Raw genomic sequence first — 24,000 nt, forward strand, 5'->3', positions numbered from 1 at the left:
CACTGATGTGCTGGTATATTAAAAATTCATATCATAATGAAAAAAATGCCGGTATTGCGTATGAACCTGTATACCACCCAGCTCTACTATTCAGCTTATGTCTTTACTATTTCCGATCTCTGCAAAGAGAGGAAAGACAATGTAAATCATGCACTCCAGTCCTTCACAGAAAAACATGCGACCAGGTTCATATAACCAAAAAGATGCAGGGAACAGGAATTTAAGCCAGTGAATGGGTTTAGATTAGTAAAGCGTTTACATGCGCTTAAGTTGTCCAGTTAAAGTCGGATTAGGGCAATAATTAGTTTTTTTCACGTGCATGTAAACGTACTGAATGAGAAAGAGATTTTACAGCTTGTTCCAAAATGTGTATCTTCTCCCCAAGTCATGACACACTCAGTATTAGGTATGAACAGCAGGTCATGAGCTGCGCTATTGAACGAGCTTTGCAGGAAATTAAAGAAGAGAAGAACAAGAAGAAATGCAACATTTTTTTTTGGATGGACCTGATTGTTGAGCAGTTTCTCCTCTGGCTTAATTTAAACTGGTTAATGTATCATGTTTTTGTTTTTGAGCGATTAAATGGAGATTGTAGCGCCAGTGTTGAATAGGTCTCGATCTCCTGCCCTTTACTTATTTAGGAAAGTTTAAAAGCTTTTTTTGCTTCAGTCTTTTACCTGTCTGCTCTCTGAGCTTCTTTCCTGCTCTTCACTCATCTTCATGGTGCAGCAGTATGGAGACTCCTCACTTTCTTCACAGCTTCACTCTGATTATGATTATTTTTACGGTAAATTGTACCTCTCTGCAGTTTATGCACTCACTTGCCAGTACATTAGGTACAGTAGTGATATCATTCACCAGGATCAAAAGCCCTGGAGTTAATCTCGGCTTCATTAAGGTTATAGTAATCATTATTTATGTGTTTTCATTTATTTTGTCTTTTTTTGTGTTTGTAAATGTTTCCGTTACTTTTACAACTCCATTGTAGATTCTAGATGGAAGATCTTTATCATCATGTGCATGATAAAAGTAGCTTTTAGCTAGCATGGCAACAGAAAAACGTGATACCAAAATCCAAAAGATACTCAAAATTTCTTATGTATTTTTATGGAAGCAATAAATTTTAAGTTTTTAATGTCTGTTTTAGGATTGGTTTAATATTTTGTCTGTGACTGCACTAAAAGAAATTGCACTTTAAGACCTAAGCATGATTCTTAATGCAGCATTTCACAAATGCAAGGGGTGTCTGAGAACTTTTTTCCAGTGCTGTAAATACTAAAAGACTCACGATAAATATACTTAAAAAATAATGTTACAAGGTGTACAAAGACAATATTCAAAAATACACACATACAACATTCATCCCATGAGCTTAAAAGATGAGAAAGTCTCTGGAAAATCTCTTAAAGAAAAATTATTTCTTAGTTGAAATGAATTAAATCCGTAGTCAAACCATCCCTGCAGTCAAATTACCACCTTCATTCATCTGAATTAATTAGAAATCATCTCTTTTCACTAGTGTACCTAATGTTTTGTCAAGTGACGTCAAAGAACTACCAGCTCAGCATCCTGTGTCCGGATCAAAAAGTTGCACCTGTACCTCTCCACACCAGCAGGTGGCAGTAGTCTCTATTCACCATTCAAAAGCGGAAGAGCTACTATTGAATTGGGGGGAAAGTTGTGCATGGGCCGATTTCACAATAAAAGTTCTTATTAATATTCTGAAATCCCTCCATGTGGCTTTTATATCGTAGTAGATTTGTAAGTTCATCTTCAAACCAAACCTCAGCCCAAAGAGTTTGACATGAACTTCATTTGACTTGGAAAACTAATTTCCGAGCTCCATTTGTCCTGTGTAAAGAAAAAAGTATTACCTTTGTCTCTTCTTCGTTTGTGTTAGTTGCTCACTTCCGCTCTTTTCAGCCTCCTCTCTTCTTCTCTGCTTTTCCTCACCTCCTCCTCCCCCCTCCCCCTCTGAAGAGCGTCTTCGAGGGGAACCTGGGCTCTGGCTTCTTAAAAGAGAGGCGGGCGGCGGGCCTCGTGTTTTGCGAGAACACCGCTTCCCTCTATAGGACCTTATTTGTGAGTCCGCTGGCTCTTTTCTGCACCCTAGAGTAGTTTGGAGAATGCAAAGGTGTGATTTCCTCTGCTGAAGATCTTGTTTTTTTTGTTTGTTTTTTTTGTTTTTTAATCCGTCTGATCTGATGAGCATGAGTCCCGACCAGTGCATGGATTGGATTCCTCAATATTTGTGAATGTTTTTGTTTCATTTGATTTGATTCTAAAGCGAATGACAGAAAAAAAGATTCAAAACCAAAACTTTTAGCGCTGTCCAAATTAGTGGGAATTGAAGCCGTGAATTCTCAGTGGATTGCTTCCCTCCATCCTTCCTGGTGTTGTTGAAGCCCATCCTCCCCCTCTCCAATCTGCTGCTGTTCATCAACTCTGCCACCAGGGGGCAGAGCTCCACGAAAAAAATGTGATCTGTTTTAAAGGAATTGCACAGAACTTTTGAAGCTAAACGCCAAGTTAGACAAGACTTTGGTTTCCTAGTAGCCACAGATACATACTTGTATATACTCGGCGTTCATTGTTTGGATTAGACCGTAAAAGAAAGCGTTGATGTAATTCATCTCACTGCCAGAAGAGGGCGACATAAGTTTCACTGTGGAGCTTTAAATTAAACACTTAAATGTGAGAAAAATTTTTCCATAGAAATGTAATGAATGAATGGAATAATTGATTTTGGAAAAAAATAAATACTTAAAGGTTCACATTAATACAATAAGAAACACAGTTACTGTATAAGTACAACAAATCTAAATAAATGTAGCAGGTGGGTTAGGATTATTTTATTTATGTATCTGTGGCCCATAGGAGTCAAAGATGAGTTTATACTGAACTAAAATCAAAGTATGTATTTGTCAACAAGTTTGTGAATTCCTTTAAAAAATTGACTTCAGTTCCCATCATTGGTCCGACATCAAATGGGAACTATAAGTCCCATTTTCTTCCGCATTACATGAAAACTGACATCAGGAGTGTGATGAAACACCAGATGACGTTTTGCAGACATTTGTTAGGAATTGATTATACTCCTGCAAAGATCGGCCCGGGACTTTAGACATGTCATAGTCATGTCAGGTTATAGACATGTCGCACATGTAATCTGAGCACCAGTGAGTTGAATTAGTTCACAACAAAACGGCTCTGATTGGTGTCGTGTGCAGAGATATTTCTTTCTCTGTATTGATTGAAAAACGCCCGTAATGAATTCCTCGTAGATAGATGTTTCGTACAGTTCGATCAAACTTGAATTAAATTTTCCGTGGTGAAAAGTTGGTCTGGAGTCTCTCCATTGGGAACTGATTAAGCTCCGGGAAAGATCGGCTTAATTGGGCGAACTTGGCAAACCAATCAAAGTAGTGGCGTTGAAATTGAGAATGAAATGAAGGAAGCAGCAGATCTTTTCTTATTGAACTTCTGCCTGAGCTTCATTAGTTTTGAGTTGGTCTACAAATTATTTCTGGTGGAAAGTTGATCCAGAGTCTCTTAGTTGGGAAATGATTCTGCAGAGCCAGTCAGATGGTTTGGGGGCGGGGCTTAATGCGGTGATGGACAGAAGTCAAACACGTCATTTAAGAGCCGTGAATTTTAATTAGTTTACAAGTAAACGGCTTACACCCTTACAAAATATAAGTATTAGATAAATAACACTGGTGATACATTCTGTTTTATTGCCAGTTCAGTCGTATCGTGACCAAGGAGCCTTCGGTCAAACCGGGGGATGTTTTAGTTGTGGGTTTTTTGTATCTATTTCTTCCCGATGAATGACTTTGCAAATGTTCCCCAGTTATCTCCACACCATAAAAACCATCTGAGTTTCCTTCCCTCTGGTCTTTATTTACCCATCCTCTCCATTGACACTTCTAATCTAATGCTGTGGTATTTTGACTCGAGTCCAACCAGTATGTTCTGGCTGACACTTTGCATTGGCGTATAATATGTGTTTATATATATATATATATATATATATATATACATATATATATATATATATATATATATATATATATATAAAACATTGGTAGTAGTTCAAAAACCAAGCAATAAATGATCAATTGGTGCATTTATTTCTCCGAGCGTCAGCCTGAACCCAGTCCTGGTCGAGCTCTAGTTTAACTGTTGGGGAATGACATTAACCATGTGATCATCCATGTTGTCTCCCTGTCTGTTCCATGCGTTACTGCTGGTGTTGTCATCATGTCGTCATCATTGTGTCTTCCTCCTCCCTGCACGCTCCTCCTTTCCCCCAAAATAACCTCCCGGTGTGTTTGTGTGTGTGTGTGTGTGGGTGTGTGTTTGTGTGTTGTTGTTGTTGTTGTTGTCTACTGCTTTGTTCCTGGGGGAAAAATCAAAGCGCAATCCCTTAGAGTTCAACCAAGCGGGGCTGAAGAAGGCCTCGGTCAGTAAGGCCATCAAGGTAACGGCAACGAAGCACACAAATACTGCTCAGACACCCGGAGGAGGTACAGAGGACACACTGAGACACGTGCGATAGACGCTCGGTGTGGAATCCAAAAGTGTGTGGACACCAAACAAGTAAAAAGTGTCTCCTGAGAAAGATTCATGGTGTTTAAACTGGTTTTACCCATGAAACGTTCCTTAAATCCCGAAACTAAACCAACGTCTGAAGCCTCTACTGGTCTCCAGTTCATCCCAGATCAGTCCAGGAAAAAAAAACTGCCACCAAGCTGAAGACTTAATGATAATAATAATAATAATAATAATAAATCTGTAGCATTTTAAATTAGCCTTGTTAGTGGAGTTAACCTAACTATGAAAGCAAATGGTGTGCACATACTTTTGGCCATATAACGTCCGCTGCAGTTTAAATTTAAAACGTCACTCATAAATTGTATTTTTATTGAGTTCACCTCCTGATTATGGATTTTTAAAATAAAAGCTTTACTCTTTGCCCCTTAAAGCCAGAATTTGATCAAATCTGGAGAAAGTTTAGTCATTTACAAACACCGTTACGGAAACGTAGAATTATCAGGGTTCTGTGAAATGTTTCGATCCCGTTTAAGTAAAAATCCCAACGAGACTTCTCACACTTTTTTTGTGAAATCATTAACAAAACTACCACTAATCTACATGTTTGTTGAACGAAGCTGCGTCTAACAGTGTGTGTTGTAAATAACGAGAGCTACATTTACTCTTTTTTTCATTCCGATCTTGTCTGTACGATTTTGTTTTTGGTGTATTCCTACTTCGTGGGACTTTAACCTGACGAACTTTCCCTCTCAAATCCTTCTCTGAGTCGAACTGAAGTGACACAGTGAGCTCAGATGCTCAGGACGTAACATGTACCCACATTTTCTATTAGGAGTAGACAACCCACATTTTAGAAGTTATCCTTAGTGACTTATAGCGATTTCAGTTGTATTAATCTGTGAAAAAATGTCGCCTCATGCTATTGCTCAAAAGCTTAACTCAGTTAAAATACGAAGCTTCAAGTTCTTTCCTCTTTGTAAAACCTGTTTTTTCTTCTGCGGCAGTCTGGTAAGAAAGTGACCAGTGATCCTAGTCCGTTAGTCCAGTTCACCGTGGGACACAAGTCCTTCGAGAGCAAGGTGAGTTCACACATCTTCAAAGACAAAACACCAGTCAGCCACAACATTATGACCTCTGACAGGAGAAGTTGGTAACATTTAAACCATCTTGTGACGATTCAGTGTTCTGCTGGAAAAAATGTTGGACTGGGTGTTGATTCATGTGGATGTTACTTTGACATGTAGCACCCACCTGAATCAGACCAGGCACCCCCTACCCCATAGAAATAACCCTCCTTTATGGCAGCAGCAACTTTGGGAACAACTCAAAAAACATGAAGAACAGCACAAGGTGTTGACGTGGTCTCCAAATTCACTAGATCCCAAACTGATCAAGTATCTGTGGGATGATCCACAGAGGCCCATCCCCTCAAGGGCCACCCCCAACAACATTCTGTTACCGGACACCCTCAAAAGGTCCATGTCCATCCTCTGTTGAGTCACAACTGTTTCAGAGGAACAAGGGAGACCTACACAATATTAGGAAGGTGGTCATAATGTTATGCCTGATCAGGAACTACTGTGGCCAACACATATCATGAATTTGCGGTTCTGCTGTTTCGTTTACTTCTACTTGACTCCTTCCTCTTCACGTTTCCTTCTCCAGACCAGGTACAAGACCAATGAACCAGTGTGGGAGGAAACCTTCGCCTTCACCATCCACAACCCCAAAACACAAGAGCTGGAGGTCGAGGTAGGAAGGAAGGAAGGCGTCTGTCGCCCCCGTCTCCGTAAGCAGCAGTTTAATCTCCACTATTATGAACCGTAACCGAACCCCATGTCCCTCTAGGTGAAGGACGAGAAGCACGAATGTTCGCTGGGGACGCTAACGGTGCCTCTGGGCCGTTTGCTGGAGGAGCCGGAGATGACGCTCAACCAGCGCTTCCCCCTCAAGAACTCAGCGCCGAGCTGCACCCTGAAGATGAAGATGGCTCTGCGGGTAAAAGATCAGACCATGATGGTTCAGGTTTTCCAGAGGCGCAAGGTCCTCCTTCAAATAGGACATTCTTCACCACTTTTGCTACATGCACATGCAGTCTTAGTAGATCACCCACAACAATTTAGCAGCGCCCCTTGTTTGGGATCTTCGTAAACCAGGCCCTAAGTCTGTGAAGGTTCTCAGTCGTCCAGGCTTCTTCAGTTCTAAAGGTCTGGTGGAGAGTTGGGTTTGTTCTCCTACACCTGAAGGACAAAAGACATTTCTAAAGCTTGTTTCGTACTCCACGAGATGCAAGGAATTTCTTCTCGAGAGAACCCTAACCCTAAGAAAAAAAGTTTGTTCTGGTCAGTTCCTTTGTATTTCTATGAGAAACTCAAGTGGCGAAGTCTTTATAGGCCCCTCCCACTGCAGCATACGTCACACTTGCTAAGCATTATGGGAGATGCGGGTGACAGGAGGCGCTTTAATTATTATTTTCGGATGTCAACCAGTCATTTTGACGACCGCGTCTGCCCGATGCATGATCTCTACCCACTGAGAATATTAGCATCTGGGGGCTAGCATTTCCGCATTAACCACGCCCACTTCAAATTTCTGACCATTCACAGAATAGTTACCAGACCCCACATGAGGACGACCACATTTTAGCCAAAATTTAGTTCACTGCAACAAAAATGTTTATTATCACTGTGTGATATAATACCATTGTTGTTGGAATTCCTTCCATCTCATTTTCTTTTCATTTCAGGTGTTGTATCCGGATAAGGAGTTGTCCTCCAACTCGTCCACCCCGTCCTCGGTGCAGGTCCGCAGGTCCAGCTCGTCCCAACCGACCAGCCCGACCCCGCGGCCCTCCGTCTCCTCCCAATCCCCGAAACCTCCGCCTTCCAACACGGACATCGCCGAATCAGCGCCGGTGTCACCCCAGGACCTGCTGAACCGACGCAGGGAGCAGGCGGAGTCGGTGGTGAAGTCTCCAGGAAGCACAGAATCGGGGCAGAGTGGAGGAGTAGGAGGAGGAGGAGGAGGTGTGGGGGGAGGTCAGAGCCTGGCGGAGACCGGGAGGAGCTCCTCCAACCTGAACATCTCAGGCTCCCAGCAGTACCTGGCCGGAGGCAAGGAGCCGACGCCCAGCATCGCCTCGGACATCTCCAACCCCTACGCCGCTCAGGAGCTGCAGCAGAGGCTCCAGCTGCTGCACAAGTATGAACCTTTATTTGTTCAAGCCCTAACCAGGATGCGACGGCCATTTTTCAACACCTTTTATTTAATTTCATGTCTCTTGTTTGTTCGTAGCGGTTCAGGCCCCGGACATTTCCCACTCGGTGAGATCCAGCTGACGATCAGACACAGCTCCCAGAGGAACAAGCTCATCGTAGTCGTTCTCGGCTGCAGGTACAGAGGAAAAAAAAAAAAAAAAAAACGTGAACACTTCTTCGCTTTTCATTTATTTTTATTTGGCGTAACGTGCTTTGACTTCCACAGAAACCTGATCTCGTTCACGGACCATGGCTCGGATCCTTACGTCCGTCTCTACCTGCTTCCTGACAAACGGAGGTCGGGCAGGAGGAAAACTCATACGATAAAGAGATCCCTCAATCCTGTCTTTGATCAGACGTGAGTCCAGTTTTGAGCTTGGTTGTCAAAACTCCGCTGTTGTTGTTGTTGTTTGTTTTTTCACTGCTAATGTCTTCCTCCTCAGGTTTGAGTTCAGCGTTTCCCTGGTGGAGCTCCACAGACGGACTCTGGACGTAGCAGTGAAGAACGGCGGAGGTCTGCTCTCCAAACACAAAGGCCTTCTTGGCAAGGTGCAGATCTATTTATTCTTTTACCTTTTTGTTCTTGTGTTAAATCCAGACTAAATCTCTCTCCTGGATGAAAGAAATAAAAGTAAAAGCCTGTTTAACTAAGTTAAATATTTCAATCATTGTTATTTTTTACATCAGGTTCTGGTGGATTTGCCTCCGGAGGAAATAAGCAAGAGTTGGACACAATGGTAAGTCGTTTTTCCGCTTCTAAAAACTTTTATCGTTGTATTGAATATTATTGCCCATAAATAAACCTGTATTCAAATATTTGCAGCTAACTTTTGAGCCAACTAGCAGTTAGCTCCACCACAGTGAGCCTGTCCAATCAATAAGAAAAGACTGAAAACTTGTATTCAATTACTTTGTCAGACATTCTTATTAATACTTTTACAAGCATTGGGTTAGATTTGGAAAAAAAAAACAAAAGCAGCATGAGATTAATTACCTTTGCTAAAAGCTAACTAGCATAGATTAGCAGAGGAGCAATATCTGCTGCCTCTATTTTATGATTTATTTTTATTGTTTGTTTAGGATTGAGCAGCTATAAGTTTTTGTTTCTGGTGTTTGTTTTTTTTTAAATTGTGAGTTATTACTGTGAATGCAGACAACTTGCTAGTCATTAGCACCACTACATCTAGCCTAGCCACCGCAACTAATTTGTCCAGTCAGTACCAGAGGGCCAGAATCATCTAACCAAATAGAGTTTACCCTCCGCAAGTTTAAATAATATGTTTGGTTGGATTTATATATGAAAAAGGAACATTAGACAAATTACTGGTGCTAAAAGCTAACTAGCCTAGCTTATATGAATGAGCTGCTGTAAGAAAATATGTTTTTAAAAAATCTCTGTGAATGCCAAATAAGCTTATATTAAAGCTAGCTAGCCATTAGATAGCATGGTTATGACCAAAATCAGCCTATGCATAGCCAGAATTACGTAATTAAATACGATTTACGCTCCTTACATTTAAGTATATATTTAGTAACCGAAGAAACTTCAGATAAATTATTGATGCTAAAAGCTAACTACCTAGCTATTAGAGCAACCTAGCCTTTGTACCTAGCTGGTTAGATGTATCCCTCCAAAAAAAAAAGAAACATCAGATTGATTAGCTATGTAGCCGTGGCGCTAACTAGCCTCTGCTGTCTCTGTTGTCATAGTAGAGGTAGCGAGCCAACAACTAATTCACTTGCTGTTGTCCTGCAGGTATGAGCTGAGCGAGGACGGCCTGAAGAGGCAGCACCAACTATAAAAACCCTTCATCGCTATCGTCACCGTCATCATATCACCACACTTCCACTTTATACACTTCCACGTACCGTACGACATGTTTTTATTTCCATTACTTGTAACTGTAAAAAAAAAAGAGAAAAAAAAAGAAGAAGCAGCTTTTGACACTCATCTAATCACATCAGTCGCAAGGCAAACCTCCCCTTTAAGAAGTGACAGAGGTTGACTAAAGGGAGCGTACACATGTAGAGAACTATATATTACTTCATGTTACGTATTTATAGGAGAAGCTAGTCTGCTAAGAGCAGTTCCACAAAGAACGACAGTGTACTCATTTGTAAATAATGTACAATGATGCTGGACAGAAGTGAGCGTGAGAGAGGGGTGTGTGCTGTGACACTGCGCCAAATGATTGTTTGTAATTTTATTTGATATATTTTTTAACATAAAAAAAAAACATTCTGGACAGAGTTTCTGAAGCTTAAGAGGTGGGCGGTCGCACCAAAGAGACGAAAAGTTTTTTATTAGTTCACCCCAAATGTTCATTGGCGCTAGTTGGTTCATATTTGTCTGTATTGACCAACTAGTTCCAGCTTGTTTATCTAGAAACCTGGCGTTACTCCGACATAAGGTCGCTGTTAAGTGTCAACTCTGTTGTTTTTAAATGAAATATAAATATTTGCACATGTATGTCTTTTTCTTTCTTTCTTTTTTTAAAAAAAAAAATGTGTGGGGAATCGTAAACGTCGCCTAAATTCCTCTAGTCAAATGTAGATAAAAAATAAATAAATGTCAAAATCTTAGAAATATAGCTTTGGAATTGTAACCACCTTAAAGGAGTTTAAAGGAAAAGAAATCACTCTAATGACTTGGTTTGGTAAGACTTCAGGAGATGGTTAGCTTAGCGTAGCTTAGCGTAGCTTAGCATACAGATGGGGAAACTGTAAATGTGCGTAGCCGGCATAATCATGAAGAAATAACTGAAATCTTCATAATTATGACTCGGTTGAATATGTTAGGAGACACTTAGCTTAGCTTAGCATAGCTCAGACAGGGATACTGTTTGAAGTAAAGAAAACCCCCCTAGTAGAATCTGTGAGCTTTAATCTATTTATGAGCATAATCTTAGAGTCAGGCTTGTATCGACCAATCACATTTGAGCAGCTACCTTAAAAATCCTTAAAACATTTTAACACAAAGACGTCGTAAGGCTAATTCTGTATTTAACACTACTAGTGATAAAAGTTGCTCCACGGTCAAGTGTGACCAGCTACGTTATCGCAGAGTTGTCGTTGGAAGTGTTGCTCAGGATTTTACTGACGTTGTCGGTGACGTGTTTGCGCCATTGGATGCCAAAAAAAAATGGCGGCGCCGGATTAACCAGAAAGATTTGCAATGACAAAGTGTCGAGGGGTCAGTTAATATCTGTTTTTTGTGTTTTTTGTTAAATAAGTCTTTGAGGACCTGACCGCAGATTTTCTCACCTATGTTAGCTGCTTCCAGTCTGTGCGCTAATCTAAGCTAACCAGCTGCTGACTTTGTATTTAACAGGCAGAGGGCGATGTCTCTTTTTCAAATTATTCCCTGAATAGTGAATTATTCTGCCATGACGCTAAGTTGTACTTCAACCATGTTTTCTTTGTGCAGTGAAGCTGCCATGTGAAATACCTTTAAAACTGTACGACGCAGCCGCCCTCTAGTGGCAGCACGGGAAAAGATGACAATCATTCTTATAAATTCACAAAGTCACCTGTGAGTTTGTGAATTTCAAAGATAATTTTTGAGAGTCAAGGGACTCTTTAAACTAAAACTATCACTTCTGTTCATTTATTTATAGATTATGAGTCTTCCAACTTTCCCTTTTGCTGGTAGAACTTTACGGAATAAGAGAAATCTGCTGTGGGAAATCACAAAGAATGCACTAAAAAGTCAACATTGGTCTTAAATTTTAAATGACTGGTGTCAATGCTAATACTTGTTTTGTTGAACATCACATTGAACACGATATTTGTTATCAGCTCACAGGATGTGAAGCCTGTTTGATGTTATGTGGCCATACTCAGCCAAAGAGTGTATTGTGACCTTTGACCTCCACAACGTATAGACCTTTGCCTTGTTGTCTTCACATCAAGAAAGTATTTTTACATTGATACATAGAAATATATATGTAAACATGCATTTTATGTCTTTTTTTTTTAATCATTTGTGTTTTCCACCTCTCGTCCGCTTTGTCTCGTGTTTTATTTTGAAAGAACCAGGAAGTGTGTCGGTTTTAACCGTCTGATTTTAAAGCTTGAGTTGGTCGTCTGAAAAGTCGCTTCTTCTTTCGTCTTCTTAATTTATCTTGTGCCTTAAAAATTCACACGACCCAGTGATATTTACGTGTATAAATAAAGAAGAGAGGAAATGTATCAGAATGTGTAAAAAAATGATAAAAACTCTGTTAAAATGAATAAAGAGCTTTAAGCTACAGCAGCGTGGAGATGTGCAGAAGCTCTGTGGCCTCAGTTCTTTTTATTTTTCAGGGTGAAGAGAAAGATTGTTCAAAAATACCAAAATATTAGTCCAATAAATGTTTAACATGTGTGACTGGAAAACAAAGAAGTATTTTATTGTTCATCTTCATCGTCGACAGTTTGGACCAAACTCCAGAGATAATTTTTTTTATTTTTTTTGTCTTGAGACAAAAACAAGTAATATATAAAAGTTTGCATTAAAAATATTGGGAAGAAGCTGCAGTCTTGACATGTTTTGATTCACTGGCTAAAATAAACCGGCCTCTAGATGCTGCTCTGGTTGCCAGTAATGATATTCGATACCAGCGATTTCCTTTCCGGTCCGATACGGAGTAAAATTCAGGCTGATATCGGCGATACCGATCTGATACTTTCTGTAAATACACCCTAACGTGTCTGGCAAACCTAAAAAAGAATACAAGACATCAGAGTAATTTATTTATTTATTTTAAACTCTGTCTCTCTCATTAACTATAAAGCCGAGATGATGCAACAACAGAAAAACCAAACGGACACAATCATACAAAATATGTGAAAATGCTGCTTCAAACAATAAAACTACTACTATAAAAATGAAAGCTTTCATCTTAATTCTGACCCTGTTCTCTCCTCTTCTGTCCTCCTCATCATAAATGCCTCATATTCTGTGTTCTGGTTTAACCTGAGGTGTTTCACAAGGTTTGTTGTGTTGCCACAACTCAGTGGTTTAGTTACTTTCCACTGTGTTCCTACATCACCTCCAATTACTGAAGTATCGAAAGTATCGATATTTTGATTTGAGATACGAATTTAGAGGAAAAGGACCAGGTATCGGAAGTATCGATATTTCACTATCGATCTGCACACCAGAGGAGGAAGAAACAGAACTTGTTGATGTAGAAATACGGACTCGCATTTTTTTTACAATAAGTAAATAAAATGCCACGAGGACGTTGGGAAACTACAAAGAGATGTTGACCCGGTTAAATCTCACAAAATCTTTGGTTGATTAGACAAAATTATAATAATAATGTACATTTATAAATAGCACTAGGCCGAGTTTAATAGAACATATGTAACTGGTAAGGGATCACTGTTCAACACTGGAGGGCGCTGTTTCACCATCTTATTCCTGCAGCCAGCTTTTGTAAAAGGTCATAAACTAATCTCTAGTCCTCATTTTATTTATTTTTTTAAACTTATGCACATCAAAATTGCACAACTGCTACAGTTGTACAGCATACAGAAAAAAATCCATGGAGTGGAGTAAAATAATTACATATATCCAAAAAAAAAACAAAAAAACATCCTTGATTATCTCACACAGGTATTCTGTAATACACAGTTAAAGGGGCTCATCTGTTTAAGAATGAATCAAATTTTAAATGGATTTTTTTTTCTGTCATTAATCTCTCTTTCCGCTGAAGCGTGCACACCTTTCTATCTGCACAGTACAGTGGATCTGATGGTAAGTCAATATTGAAAATGGCAAATATTTAAATACGAATCCCTTCCTAGTATCATTTCAGAAGTGTGTGTGTGTGGTTTCCAGTATGGATTTGATCAAACCTTTGTCTCATAAAATCACTTCATTATCAAGGGACTATTTCCTCACATATAGTTTTTTATCTAAATACTTTTCTACAGGTCTGAAGATGCACAATTATAACAGAACAAAGACGCTGCTTCACCACTTTATCACCTGAAATCCTTCAGATTTGTTCTGAAACCGTTCAGGGACTGAAGGTGTGATTAAATCTCATGGTTCCTGACATCCAGGGTCCAGACGGTTAAACTGGGATCAGCGATTTCCTTTTAAAGCTTTTAAAGCCTCAGTCTTTTCTTGCAGACTCTGTTCTCCAGGTCCGAGGTGACGAAATCATTCATTTATTTATTTATTTATTTTCCATCCTGATTGACCTGAAAATGCCACAGGCAGGAGGTCGGACTCGTGAATCAGTCAGAGATTAGATGTGTTCCACCTGGTCCCCACGCCGAGTGCAAACACCACGCGGGCCTCGCTGTTTGCCTGCAGCCTGATAACGCTTCTTCTACGGGCTCTGATTCGTTCCCTCCGGGCTGGAAGGTTTGGATGAATCAGAGTCTTGACCCACTTTGATTTCTGCTGGATATCAGCGTCAGGACTCGACACACTCAACCCGTCACTCACGTCGTTTGTCACAAATAAAATGAGGATTTAATTCGCGTGGGCGGCAACAGAGTTCGTACTTTAACCTCTTCACCGGCAACACATGTGTATTTATTGGTCCTGTGTGAGCGGCTGTTTCAGACCGACTCATTCACTGTTTATAAGGTCACAACTGGTAAAACTCATGGACATTGTTGAACTGCAAATAGCACAAATAACGTACGAGGCCAAAAAATACCATAGTTTGAGTTTGATTTTAAAATTCACAGGTCAAGCACAAGAATGAAACGATTTAGTGTTTTGCTCGATTATGGAATGAGTTACAGATCGATTTAAAGCACCTGATGAAATTATATATATATATTTTGTGGCCTTACAATCACAAACTTGAATGTATTTAGTTGTACAACAAAAAGTAGCGCATAATTGTGAAGTGGAACGAAAATGATTTATGGTTTTCAAAATTTTAAACAAATATAAAACTGAAAAGTGTGATGTGCACTCATATTCACCCCTTTGTGCTCTGATACCTGTAAACACAAACCAGTGCAATCAGTTTCCTTCAAAAGTCACCTAATTGGTAAATTGACTCCACCTGTGTGTAATTTACTCACAGTATAAAAACACATGTTGTGTGAAGGCCTCAGTGGTTTGTTAGAGAACATTAGGGAACAGCAGCATCATGAAGAACAAGGAACTCACCAGACAGGTCAGGGATAAAGTTTAAAGCAGAGTTAGGTTATAAAAAAATATATATTTAAAAAGTATCCCAAGCTTTGAACATCTTGAACTCTCCAGCACCACTGTTCAATCCATCATCCAAAAATGGAGCATGGCACAACTGCAAACCTACCAAGACATGGCCGTCCACCTAAACTGACAGAGCGAGCAAACAGAGCGCTGGTCAGAGAAGCAGCCATGACGCCCATGGAGGAGCTGCAGAAATCTACTGCTCAGGTGGGAGAATCTGTCCACAGGACAACTATAAGTCGTGCAATCGACAAATTTGGCCTTTGTGGAAGAGTGGCAAGAAGAAAGCCATAAACATAATAGAAGTCCTGTTTGCAGTTTGCCACAAGCCATGTGTCAAACATGTGGAAGACGGAGCTTTGGTCAGATGACACCAAAATTTTGGCCAAAAGTCCTGCAGCTGTAACTGCAGTGAAAGGTGGTTCTACAAAGCTTTGTTTTATATTTGTTTAAAGTTTTGAAAACCATATTACTTTAATTCCACTTCACAATTATGTGCTACTTTTTGTTGGTCTATCATATAAAATCACAACCCAAAACGTTAAAGTTTATGATTTTAAGGTCACAAAATGTGAAAAAGTTCAACTGGTATGAAAACTTTTTCACTGTGTGTGTATAAAATACTCAGATTATATATTAAACTGTTGTGGACTGTATGAAACTGTTTCTTTTTGTAATATATGGAATAATATAATATAATTGATGGTGATTGATGGGACTAGATAAGTTTTACTTCCTCCCACTCCTTTTCAAATATATTGTTTTTTTTCTTCTATTTTTTCATCATTTTCTTCTGAATATATATAAACATATATTTTTATAGTCGATACTGTTTTAGCAACTTGTACTTAAACTTGTTTTTATTGTCATTCAACAGATACACCATCGGTTCACATATTAAAGGAGATTTCCTTGGCTCACACACACACAATTTATCTTTAATACACATATTCACAGAATATAAAATATAAATGCTGGAATGACTTACAAAGACATTAAAGAAGTTAAAAAGTTGTTAAATATAACATAAAACTGAATAAAAGATGCAGGACAATTTGTATTAATCGTGGATTTCGCCTCCAGTTGGTTATTTTTCACATTTAAGTTTAAATTTACAGACTGGATTATTATTGGAGTCTGTTCATTTCTTTTAAAGTGATGACGCAACCAAATAAAATGTCTCCACACTGAGAAAAGAGACGTTTCATTTCATATATTTTTTTTTTCACATTTATTTCTCAGATAAAAAGCCCCATTTATTTATTATTTATTTTTAACCTGACATAACCTGGATTATTTCCGACAGCGCCTGAAGGCAGCAGCAGTGCTGAAATCAGTGAGGTCCTTGAACGCGTCAAGGCAGAAGTAAACAGAAGAGATCCGGACATGGATAGAGCAAAACCTTCAGAGTAAAAGCACCAAGGAGCTCTTTGGAGTTACTCAGGTAAATTAATATAAAACGTGCTAGGAGGTAGATTCGATGCGTAGCGTTATTTATAACCATTTTTTTGTAAACTGAGTCTATGCTAGCCAACCACTCCACTTTTTGATCCAGATATAGACCCAGGAACTTGTAGGTCTGAACCACCTCTACACAGTTCCCTGTTGATGGTTACAAGCTGCAGGCTGCGGTAGAATAAAATAGTGGCCTTTAATGTCATTATACAGTGTACAACGAGATTGGAGAGGAAGTATATACAAAATAGTGCAAAGAAGGTATTTACAAAGATTTACAAGCTAAAGTTAAAATACTAATACCAAAAAATATTGAAAATAAACCAAAAAAAATATAAATGTATTGTTTTTATAGCAGCAATGGATAAGTGTAAACATGTGTTGCAAGGTTAAAAAAAAAAAAAAAAGTCCGAAGGTGAAATCTATGATTGGAATTCGTCCTGCAGCTTTGTTAAAGTAGCTTTTAAGCACTGACTTTATTTCACATATAAACAATTCTATTGTTTCTTAAGTTGCAGAAATTGAGATTTGCAGTTGAAGTTCTCATCTAAAATTAAAATAAATATAAATTATGTTAATATATATTATCATATAGATTGAGCCAGTTTATAAATAGAGATGGTCTAGTTTCAGAGCTGAGGACAAATCAAATCCTTGTCCTTCAAAGATAAGACAGTTTGAGTTTAAAAAAAAAAAATGTTTTAAGTGCGTTTTATTTATTTTGGGGAAACGCCCACCGGAAGTAAAGCGTGTGAGCCAGTGATGAGAAGTTCGTCTCATTTCTGAGAGTCGACTCTTTTACAACGGCTCCCAAAGAGGAGTCGACTCTTTCGGCTCCAGTTAGCATTGTTTATAGCTTAATATTTTATTAAGTCCAACACAGCAAATACATACGGTTTGTTTGTTGTTTATTTTTACATTTAATGTTTTTATGTCTAATTTTGTGCAGTTATTCTGTTATTTTGTTAATATTTGAATAAAACTTTAACTGTGAAAAGAAATTAACAAAAGCTGCAATCAGATCCCCATCCTACGCGGACCCGAACGTCCTAGCATAACATGCACCTCCACAGAAATATAGTTACACAGACCACAAGAGCTGTGATTGGTCCACTTGGTAGTACAGTGTTTCATTTTCTAAAAGTATCAAAGACACAGGCGTTTGTGTGACTCGCATTCAGCGAAACTTCATTGAAAGTTTCCATCGGCAACGTTGAACGTGAAGCAGGAATTAGAAACAAAAAGTGACACAACTGGTAAAAAAGACACAGCGCCAACTAGTGTTTGGGTGGTGTTGTTACAGAGTAAGCATACAAGTATAAATGGGTTGGACTGGTGTTGGCTACGCTAAGTTAAAGGCACCAACGCAGTACTGTAAAAGCCTTAAGTAAATTAGGCCACACCCCCATTTGGCAGAAAACAAACCACTAGCAGTAAACACAACTCCCCCTGTAGTCTGTTTATTTTGTCGAGAAATGGGTGAACGAGCCCGTTCCATGAGGTTAAATAGCTAGCTAACGTTAGCATCATCATCTAAAACATACACATCGACTATTTGGGTCCAACAGCTCTCTTCTCATCTTTGTCCACCTGTTTTCTGGCCTGAAGACATTAATTTATTATTATTATTTATCTTTTAAATGGTTTGAAGAAGAATACACAACACGGCAACTTCTTTGCTTTCACCCATAAGGGGGCGTGGCCTTTTCAGTGACTCACTTACATTTGCAACTCAGTCAGCCACAGCGTCTCCTTTCCCCCCCTCTCTGCTTTCACATAATGGTATGATCCTAACGCCACACCGAAACAAAGCTCCGCCTCCATCCTCTTGTAAGCGAAGGTGAACGAGCAACGGGAATCGACTCTTCTGATTCGTTACCAAGCCTCGGCTCTTCTGCGCACGACACATCGCTACAACCAAAGGCAGAAACGCCCTGCATCCTCCTCTCCTATCCTCTCCTCTCCTCTCTCCTCCGACATCCATCCATCCACCGCCGCCTCCTCACCTGCTCCTTCAGCCGCGCAGGAGCCGCTGCGAACCGGACGGAACGCGAACCGAACCCCCGCTGGAAAATATGGCCTTTTAACGCTCGACAGACGGAAAAATAAATACATTAAAAAATAATAATGGTAATAATACATAAACAAATGATAATCATGAAGCTTCTGCGTCCTCTCTCCTGCCTCCTCCTCCTCTTCGCTTCCCTGAGCTGCGCCTCCGCTTCCACCGACAGGAGATTCGGTGAGTAAAATTACCGGCTGATTATTCCCGTTAATGACACCGAGGCTGCGGGTCCTTATTTCCTCCAGAGCCATTTTGGAGACGGACGGAGAAGCTGTTTTCTGTGGTTTGTGTCAGGAAGCGGCAGCCTAGTTCACTGGGGGTGGGAAGAAAAAAAAACCCAACAAACCTAATTACCTATAATTAATTTCAACGCACATACAAATAAATACACTGCAAAATGTAAAAGAAAATCACCGTAACGTTACCGGGAAACGTTCAGCAGCTCCTCAGACGATCTGTAAACAAGCAACGAGCCACGGTGTTATTACATTAACCTGGCCTTTATCTGTCAGTCAGAAACTGTTGAAATTAAAATGTAAAAAAAAATACAAAAAATTTAGAAAAATAAGTCAAGGAACGTTAAAGGTAAACGATGCATAAATAGATATTTAAACATATGTAAATAAATATGTAAACAACAAATGTTAGCATCAAGATTTAAATTTAAAAAAAATCTTATTTGTAATATTTGTGGTATTCCAAAAAATTAAAAAAAAATCTAACAAATGTAAAATATTATGTGCAGCATATAATCTGTTAAATCATGAATGCAAAAAATAACAATTTGTAGTAATAGTTGAAATAATTCATGAATGCTACAGTAATAAAAACAATAATAGTAAAAAAAAATAAACACACCAGTATTCAAAAATAAGAGTGTCAGAATTATAGTTATTTATTTTAAAAATAGTACCTAAATAAATGGCAAGATAATATAAAAAATATAAAATATTATGTGCAGCACCTTTAATGTGCAAAATAATGAACGCAAAAAAATATAATGGTTTAAACAACAACATCAATACACACCAATATGCAAAAATGAGATATATTGTAAGATATATAGTTATTCATCTAAATAAATAGCAAAAAGCAAAAATAAATAAATTTAAATATAAAAATGGAATTCAAACAACATTGTGATCATAGTAGTGTGACAGCACAATATAATATGTGTGTGTATATAAAAAATGAAGGAGTGTTTTGGCTGCCTCGCTTGTAAACAAAACGATGCAACAGCCAGTGAGAACGTCGGTGCAAGGCAACAACTAATACGATTACACATCCAGTTAAGCTCTCCGGTTTCCAGCTCTGTGGCCCCGACAGACGCAGCTATTGATCGGAAACTTAAACGTGTGCGCTTTGACCGGACACATTCATTTCTCTATAAATAGCTGATATGTAATATTCCCCCGCTGACTCCAGATCTGGAGCTGACTGGATGACTGACGGAGGAGGAGGAGGAAGAAGAAGCTGGTGCTGAGAGGGAGGTGTGTGTCCAGACCCTCCTCCTCCTCCTCCTCCAGATTACATAAGCAGAGAGTATGGCAGCCACGGCACAGGCTCAGCTGATGATAAAAGCACAGGATGAAGGCTCCATTTAGATATTTAAAGTATAACCTGGAATAAATGAGCTGTGCCTCTCGTGATGCCTGTAGGTTTTGTTTGATCGCTCTTAGTGCTGAGTAATGAGCTGACAAGTGTAGCGATGTGCTAACAAAGGCAGAGAAGAAGAACTGATTATCTGTCGTCTTTATCGTTTAGTGTCAAATTAGGGCGTTGCGTTATGGCTCCGTTTGCAGGAATTTGTGTCACGTTGCAAAATCTTTTCCTCCGTGGTACCTGGGGGAATAAATCTGAAGTTTTGCAGAGTTTAAATCTTGTCTCGGTTTGAAAGATTCAGCATCGATTCATGCAGGACTCCCCTGAAGGCACCGCCAGGCTTGGAAACTGGCTGCATGTTTAAAAAGTATGACTACACAACAGAGCCGCACAACAGATGTGAAACTAGAGGTATAATACCACGAATCTCATGGAACCAGTGACTGTAAATCTCTAAATCACATGATGTCGTTGTGGTTTAATCGAATCAGAGAATCTGCTGAAAAAAAACGACTCTTCGTCCAATTGTTGTCAATAGGAAGTAGGTTTTCTGGGCCCGTGTACCGTGGTTTGACTACAGAGTCAAAGTCAGAGCAGCTCTACCATTAATGTGTGTGTTTGCGTCTATCTGACGACTCTTGGGTCTAGTATTTGCTTCTTTTAGCTCTGTTTTTGGTCTCTACCTGGTCTTTTGAAGGGGCTTGTTTTCAATAGTCGTGCAACCAATCACAGCCTGTCGCTTAAATCCCGCCCGAAGGATCTGATTGGCCCTGCAGACCTTTGAAGAGGCATCTTCAGTTCCCTACTTCAGGCAGGCTAGTCTCCACCAGCTCCAAACGTTCCAGCTTTTTGGTGCTTGTTTTTTTGTCGAGCTGCAGCAACAATAAACCAGAAGGTTCATGTCAAGGAGCTGATGTAACACGTCTTTTTGTTACTATTTCATTTTTAAAAATAGATATATTATTTAAAGTAGGTGTCCAGACTATAATTGGCGGTTTTTGACTACTGAAATGGTTAACATTGTCTCGCTTGGTTTCATTCTTTTCAGCACAGCCTCACCTGTGTCATTTTACTATTATTATTTTTTCATTATGACAAACTGTATTAACACAGTGGACCTAAAACCACACAATCCAAGTAGGAAAAGGTTAGATTTTTTTCCCTGTGAAAACCACAAACATATTTAACGATCCATTTTTTTAACTTTGAATGCAAATCTAAAGTGTAAATATCAAAAGCTTGTGTACAGATTTAGCAAACAACAAAGCTATTTATAACGATTTCCATTAAAATCCAGGGAATGTGTCACATTTATGGGACTCTGGACTCATCATGTGCAATAACCCATATTTATAACCATATTTGTACTGATATCGTGTAGTAACTCATGTTCGCTTTATTTTCATATACTTGTGCGTATTTCCTTATATATTATTGGACTCACCATGTGCAATAATTTCCCACTGTGCAATATCCCATATTCAATGCATTGCTCTTTAGGTGTAACGATAAGTACTAATATCTAAAAGTCCCAAATCTCTGGCTTCTTTCTCTTTGCGGCTTTTGAGCGTTTTGCTTTTCACCGTTTCTCCCGTGCACCAGACACCAACATGACGACAGTATTCAGGAAAAAGTGTGGCGTAAATTATTTCTAATAAGTCTGGTTTTACTTCGCCTCTCCAGCAACACAGTTTAAAAAAAACTGGTGAATAGGTTGAGGTCGGCACTTTCTACAAAAGCTGAAACGGAGACTGAGCACCGCTGTGTCTTCCTGTTTCGTCGTCTTAAATTGGTCAAGTGATTCAGACTCCAGAGTGTGATTCAGACTCCAGAGGGTTAAACTGACGTAAACACACGCGTCTCAGATTGTTTCTTAATAATAAAAAGTTCAGGAGCCTGAAAGAGTGAAATTACAGAAGTCCAAATGCAGCAAAAGTGGAGAAAACTTAATGTAAAGTTGGGAACTGATATCATAGGATGTGACATCGATCACTAAATAATTTTTCACTAAATAACTTTCAAAGATGAAAGAAGAAGATCCCAAACATTTGTTGGTTTCAGCATTTTAACAGAGACGATCTGGTTAAACATTAGCAACAAAGATAAATTAATCAACTTATAGAAATATATTCATATAGAATGAAAATCATTTTCTTGAAGCCTCTGTATTGTATCATTTTTTTTTTTTTTATCTGGGTATCGGCAAGGACTTAACGATACGATACGTATCACGATACTTGAGTCACGGTGCGATACATTATTGCGATATCGTGATATTGCGATATATTGCAATATTCTACATAGTTCATTTGGAATTTTTTTTAATGCAGCTTAAAATACAAGTTGTATATATGTACATCAGATGGCAGGACAAACTGAACTTACTGCACTTGTCCAGAAAGTGGATCAAGTTTGTTGCCGCTGCAAACTGCGCACTCTTTGTCCAGCTTATTAGTTCCCTCTGACATTTGAAAGCCTGTGCCTCCAAACGTCAGCTTTACTGCTTTCGTAGGTGCGGAAGTCGTTCACGATCGACTCAAAACATGACTTTTCCTTTTAAAATCGATATTGTATTGAAAGAAAAAATATCGCGATACATTGCCATATCGATATTTAACTGATCTAAAATCCTTTCGGAGATTGATTTAACTGATCTGAATTATAATGTACTTTTCAACAATATATTTTTAACCCTGCTTGATGAAAACCTTTAAAATCGAGTTCAAACCTGTCAAAGTTCATTTCTAAGTTTAAGTTTATTCCAGGTGGGTTTATCTCATCTAATATCTGTGTTTGGAGGAAGATGATCAGAGTAACCTTAGTTTCGTTCAATATATCACATATCTGTTCAGTGTGTCTTGTAAACGTGTGGGAGGACGCACAAAGACACGTTTCCATAGCCTGAAGAGGTAAAACAAAGCTAGCCGTGGAAAGATGTTAAACAGCGAAGCAGAACAGTGGAAAGAACGCGTGGGCGGCCACAGACGTTTACCCTGAACTCTGGAGATCGGCCATTCGGTTTCCACACCGCGAGAACTCGTCAGTCTCTTTGAGTTTCTGTCGCCGGAGCTGTTTAGTCATCGTCTTCAACCAAACTCACGCCACATAAAAGGCTGAGCTGATAATTAATGGCGAATAATAAGCTGCAGCCTGCGACATAGAGAAGCGTTTAGCTCAACGTCAGCAACAAAACGAGAACAAATTACACTAACGACGGCACAAATTTTCACCTTCCAACTCAAATGTTGATTAAATGTGATGTTTTGGGGAAAAAGAACACCTTGCATGAGAATCTCTTGGGTTTGAAAGTTCAAAGACTAAAGGAATTAATGAATGAAAGCACTTTAACGGTGCAGAGCTTCACTCCTGTCACTGAGCTGCAGCACGGAGCTCTTCACGAGGTCATTCATCAACACACAACTCTGACCGTAGGTAAACTAACGGCCTGCATGGTTGCATTTGCACACAAGACACTTTAGCTTAATGTTTTTTATCTACTGCATAGGTCTTCAACGCCCCCCCAGGGGGTCTGTGGAGGTACTGCATGGAGGTCACAAAATCCCTGGTTGATTAGACATTTTAGATGTATATAAATTTCTTTAATCGCACATTAACATGAACCCAGTATATTGTTTGCTGTAGCTGCTGATGAGCCAGTTAACCTGAAAATACTCGGATAATTATAATATCTGTAGTTCGGATTCACTTTTAAGGAGACACGTGGACTAGATAAGTTGTGTTTTACCCATCAGGGTCGGACATCTCACTAATTTGGGAGTGTGTGTGCCATCAGATTGTGATTTACTTTCCCTACTTCAACCTGGTTAGGGTGATCACATGGCCACTGTTGCACATGTTTGAAATAAAAAAAAGAATATTTGAATGATAAT

At 39.2% G+C, this 24,000-nt stretch overlaps 2 protein-coding genes across 5 annotated transcripts in view; both read left to right on the top strand.

Moving 5' to 3' along the window:
- Positions 1-12,076, top strand: part of LOC125010896 (extended synaptotagmin-2-like) — a 45,809-nt gene extending 33,733 nt beyond the window's left edge. The window contains exons 15-25 of one of the 4 annotated variants that reach the window (XM_047589821.1): positions 1,981-2,082; positions 4,421-4,483; positions 5,562-5,636; positions 6,223-6,309; positions 6,406-6,555; positions 7,304-7,758; positions 7,852-7,950; positions 8,041-8,172; positions 8,258-8,363; positions 8,502-8,551; positions 9,571-12,076. In XM_047589821.1, the coding sequence (XP_047445777.1) occupies positions 1,981-2,082; positions 4,421-4,483; positions 5,562-5,636; positions 6,223-6,309; positions 6,406-6,555; positions 7,304-7,758; positions 7,852-7,950; positions 8,041-8,172; positions 8,258-8,363; positions 8,502-8,551; positions 9,571-9,616 (1,365 nt within the window). In that variant the 3' untranslated portion in view covers positions 9,617-12,076. The remainder of the gene's footprint in view (positions 1-1,980; positions 2,083-4,420; positions 4,484-5,561; positions 5,637-6,222; positions 6,310-6,405; positions 6,556-7,303; positions 7,759-7,851; positions 7,951-8,040; positions 8,173-8,257; positions 8,364-8,501; positions 8,552-9,570) is intronic. The other 3 variants (XM_047589822.1, XM_047589823.1, XM_047589824.1) reach the window with 3 other exon arrangements.
- Positions 12,077-18,362: 6,286 nt separating this feature from the next.
- The window catches only part of LOC125010894 (receptor-type tyrosine-protein phosphatase N2-like), a 206,381-nt gene continuing 200,743 nt past the window's right edge, over positions 18,363-24,000 (top strand). Inside the window, exon 1 of the mRNA XM_047589809.1 lies at positions 18,363-18,685. Within this exon, the coding sequence (XP_047445765.1) occupies positions 18,571-18,685 (115 nt within the window). The 5' untranslated portion in view covers positions 18,363-18,570. The remainder of the gene's footprint in view (positions 18,686-24,000) is intronic.

The sequence above is a fragment of the Mugil cephalus genome, chromosome 7, assembly GCF_022458985.1.
Source record: "Mugil cephalus isolate CIBA_MC_2020 chromosome 7, CIBA_Mcephalus_1.1, whole genome shotgun sequence".
Classification (NCBI taxonomy): domain Eukaryota; kingdom Metazoa; phylum Chordata; class Actinopteri; order Mugiliformes; family Mugilidae; genus Mugil; species Mugil cephalus.